The sequence below is a fragment of the Numenius arquata genome, unplaced genomic scaffold (assembly GCF_964106895.1).
Source record: "Numenius arquata unplaced genomic scaffold, bNumArq3.hap1.1 HAP1_SCAFFOLD_38, whole genome shotgun sequence".
Lineage (NCBI taxonomy): Eukaryota > Metazoa > Chordata > Aves > Charadriiformes > Scolopacidae > Numenius > Numenius arquata.
This window is the reverse complement of record NW_027415315.1, coordinates 907,716-911,997: the sequence shown is the minus strand read 5'-3', so window position 1 is coordinate 911,997 and position 4,282 is coordinate 907,716. Positions and strand designations below refer to the sequence as shown.

At 53.1% G+C, this 4,282-nt stretch overlaps 1 protein-coding gene across 1 annotated transcript; it reads left to right on the top strand.

Annotated features, from left to right (window-relative positions):
- Positions 1–1,037: 1,037 nt before the first annotated feature.
- On the top strand, positions 1,038–1,973 carry LOC141478609 (olfactory receptor 14A16-like). Its single transcript, XM_074167637.1, has one exon. It carries the CDS (start codon positions 1,038–1,040, stop codon positions 1,971–1,973), a length of 936 nt encoding a protein of 311 aa, XP_074023738.1.
- The last annotated feature ends 2,309 nt before the right edge of the window (positions 1,974–4,282 follow it).

Sequence of the window (4,282 nt, the reverse complement as noted above, 5' to 3'; positions counted from 1 at the left end):
TTTCCCTTGGTGAGATAACATCGTGAAAAAACTGATGTATCTCCTTGAGGTGTCCTTCCAAGCTGTGAGCTGCCCTCCAGGATGCAAATCTGTCCCATAGCATCTTTGTGTTACCATGTGCCCCATGGAGAAGCGCAGAGACGCTATGACCAAGGAAATGCTGTTGGGTTGGTGAAATGAGCCCTGTGTGTCCTGGGCTGGAAGTGGTTGCTGAGACGTTGAGAAAGGGCGAGACATTTAGTTGTCTGCAGTGGATCCCTCTGCTCTCAGCAGGTTCTGCTGACGTTTCAGGGAAACATTGAGGGCGTGTGATCGCCCTCCATCTCAGAAAGGCGCAAGCCCAGTGTGTCAGGGGCTGAGGGACAGCCCAGCTCCCCTCGCTCTGTACTAAGCCACAGGCAATCCTCTTGCCTTGCAGGATTCTCTCTGCTCTCCCTGAGTGCAGCAGGAATACTGAGGGTTTCTGACATCCCACAATGGGACGGAGGGAATTTTTTTTTCAAAAAAGCTCTCAGTTGGCCTCTGCCTCCCTCACTCCTTCGAAGAGGCAGTGCAGGTACTGGCACACCCTTGTGCATTGGGCATGGTTTTATCTGACAAAGTCAAACACCAGGACTGGCCCCTGCTTCCAGCGTTCCCGTGAACTCTCTGCTGCAGAGCAGGGCTGACTCCTCGGCACCAGTGGGCAGAGGCCCAGCTCCTCATGGCACGTTCAACCAGCACGGTAGCAGAGCTTCAGCCATGGAGCTGAGGGAAGCTCTCCTAGAAAAGGAATACAGGGGGTAAGGCGTGTAGCAGGGAAGGGTCTGTAGGAAAAGGCTTTGGTTTTGCTGCTAAAAGTCTCCATTAACTTGTCAATGACTTTTCCTCCTTGCAGGGGTCTCCATGCCCAGAGGCAGCAAATGTCCAAAAGCAGCTCCATCACACAGCTCCATGGGGTTCCATGAGAACTGGAGTAGGTTTTGCTCTGAGACGTCCACCGTAACTTGTCACTGCCTTTTCTTCCTTGGACAGGTTCCAATGCGCAGAGGAAGCAAATGTCCAACAGCAGCTCCATCACCCAGTTCCTCCTCCTGGCATTCGCAGACACACGGGAGCTGCAGCTCTTGCACTTCGGGCTCTTCCTGGGCATCTACCTGGCTGCCCTCCTGGGAAACGCGCTCATCATCACCGCCATCGCCTGTGACCACCGCCTCCACACCCCCATGTACTTCTTCCTCCTCAACCTCTCCGTTCTTGACCTGGGCTCCATCTCCACCACTGTCCCCAAAGCCATGGCCAATTCCCTGTTTGACACCAGGGCCATCTCCTACTGGGGATGTGCTGCACAGCTATTTCTGTTTCTCTTCATGATTGCAGCAGAGTTTTATCTTCTCACTGTCATGTCCTACGACCGCTACGTTGCCATCTGCCAACCCCTGCACTACGGGACCCTCCTGGGCAGCAGAGCTTGTGTCCACATGGCAGCAGCTGCCTGGGGCAGTGGGTTTCTCAATGCTCTCCTGCACACGGCCAATACATTTTCCTTACCCCTTTGCCAGGGCAATGTCCTGGACCAGTTCTTCTGTGAAATCCCCCAGATCCTCAAGCTCTCCTGCTCACACTCCTACCTCAGGGAAGTTGTTCTTATTGTGGTCAGTGTCTGTTTATCATTTGGTTGTTTTGTTTTCATTGTGGTGTCCTATGTGCAGATCTTCAGGGCCGTGCTGAGGATCCCCTCTGAGCAGGGACGGCACAAAGCCTTTTCCACGTGCCTCCCTCACCTGGCCGTGGTCTCCCTGTTTCTCAGCACTGGCTTCTTTGCCCACCTGAAGCCCCCCTCCATCTCCTCCTCACCCCTGGATCTGGTGGTGTCATTTCTGTACTCGGTGGTACCTCCAGCTGTGAACCCTCTCATCTACAGCATGAGGAACCAGGAGCTGAAAGACACATCGAAGAAGCTGATTCTGTCACTAATCTCTCAGCAGCATTAACCTGCCCGTGTCTCTTCAGAAGTGATTTCAGATTCATCTGGGGAACTTCCTGGGCTTTGGGCCTTTTCTCTGTGATAACCATGTGTGTCCAGGAACCTTCTACTTCCCCACAAGCATGAACCCAGCCCTTCTGACCCTGAGGCCTGTTCACGTGTGCCTGGCACAGGGGTACAGCTGACCTCCCATCTCATGTCTCTTTAATAAAATGGGATTTCTTCAGTGCCGGTGTCTGGAGGTTTGGCTCTTCTTCCAAAGCTGAGCTCAGGCTCAGGAAGTTGTCCTCACAAGGCCATGCTGCTTTGTTTGGGTTCTCCATGGGATGAGGGAAGAGTGTTAGGCAATGGGACAATGTGGGGCAATGTATTAGGGAACGGGCCCAGGCTGAGCCTTCACCCGTGGGTGCCCAGTTCCCCCGGAAACGGTGAATGATCCACAGGGATCTGCCTGGGACTGTCCCTCCATGGCTTTCAGTCATCACAGCCAACTCGCTCTGCGGAGCAGAAACAACAGTGCAGGACCCTGTGGAGATTGTGGGGAGGGGGCAGGAGTGGCAAATGAGGCCAGATCAGACAAAGTTCCCTGGTGAAATGTTCTCTGGGGACAGGGACACCCTTGGAGAAGAGCAAAGGAGCATCTCTGTGCATCCAAGGTGGAAAAAAAAAGACGACAAAGAGAAGTCAATCTCTGCATGCACCAGCTCAGGGCAGGCTTCTCTAGGGATGGAGCAGTCTGAGGAGCTCCGGGGCCCGGAGTCTTCTCCTGGAAGAGGGGCTGACACAGAGGGGCTTGCTGTCAGCGGTCAGGATGTCTTGGAGACAGGCGCAGGGGACACGGGGAGACACTGGTCTCTGCCATCTCGTGCCATGTCCGGCCCTCAGCCTTGGGGCCAGTGTGGTGCTGAGACATCTCTCTGCCCCCCAGGAGCTACTGTGGCCATCAGAGGGGCTGAGGCTGTGGGGTTGAGTCTGCAGAGCTTTGCAGAACCCATCAATGGGCACTGCCACGGGGTCAGCCCAGAATGGGCTGCTTTTCTGGGCTGGACAGGGGAGAGATGGGGGAGAGGGACAAGAAGCAAGAGGGAGAACCAGAGAGAGACTGGGATGGGCTTGAAAGTGCTTGGAAGAGGAACACGCTAAAGTTAGCTGAGCGCCCTGCCCATGCAGGGTGAGGAGTCACACAAGAGGGTTGGTGTTGCAGAGCCAGGGCTCGTAGAAGGCATCTGAGACTTGCAGACACGGGAGAGAGGAGGCTGGTCTGTGCCTTTGGTGGCATGGGCAGTTGAGGAAGGTGGCACAGAGCATTTGTAGCACCCCAAATCTTTCGCACTGGCCACTTCCAGCACCGGCAGCACACCCCAAGTTTATGGGTGAATTTTCCTGTTTGGCCATCTCCATCCTCCTGCCGGGCTCAGTGCCTGCATCAATTTTCTTGAAGCAAAGGACCACCAAGATGGTCAGGGTCAGCCTTTCCCATGAGGAGACGCTGAGGGAGATGAGCTAGTCGAGCCTGGAGAAAGGAAGGCTGAGAGGGATCTCATTGCAGCCTGCCAGTACCTAGGAGGACTTTATGGAGAACAGAGAGCCAAGCTCTTCACCAGGGTGCATGGTGGGAGGACAAAAGACGGTGGGTGGAAGGTGAAAGAGAAGAGGCTCAGCCTGCAGATAGGAAAGCGCTTTTCCCCATGAGCTGAGCCAAGCATTGGAGCAGGTCGCCCAGAGATGCTGAACAGACTCCAGCCCTGGAGGTTGTCAAACTTTTTTCAAACTGGTCCAAGCCTTGAACAACGTGGCCTGACCATGTTTCTGACAGGCTGGAACGGAGACCTCCCAAGGCCCCTTCCAACTTGAGCTGATACTATGAACCTACGACCTCAGGCCCTTTTTCTGATAACAACAGAGCAAATGCTTACGGGGCACGAATCTCCCTCTGCTGTATGTGACCCCCTAAAACAAAACCTCAGCCAGTGACGAGAGGTCGGTATCACGGTGTGACTCTCTGTGCAAAGACTGAGGGGTGTCATTGACAGTCCTGGGCAGGAACTGTTTTGGGGACACGGGGCTCTATGCAAGGCACAAAATGACCATTTTTATTTTTTTTTTTTTTTAAATGCTGCAAGCCTCATCAAAGAAGAAGTAAGGAAAAGATGCACAGAAAATAAAATATACTTTTCAGCTTTTAAAATTATTTGTGGATTTTTTTCCTTTTGCTTTAATATAATAGTCAAAGGTGGGAATTTGTATCCTTGCTCTTCTTTTTATTTTTTTTTTTAAAAAAAAAAAAAGAAAGTGTGTTCCAGAACTGGGATTGGA

Bases quoted from the DNA above. Each gene is read 5' to 3' on its own strand.
- LOC141478609 (XM_074167637.1), top strand. From the start codon at position 1,038: ATGTCCAACAGCAGCTCCATCACCCAGTTCCTCCTCCTGGCATTCGCA.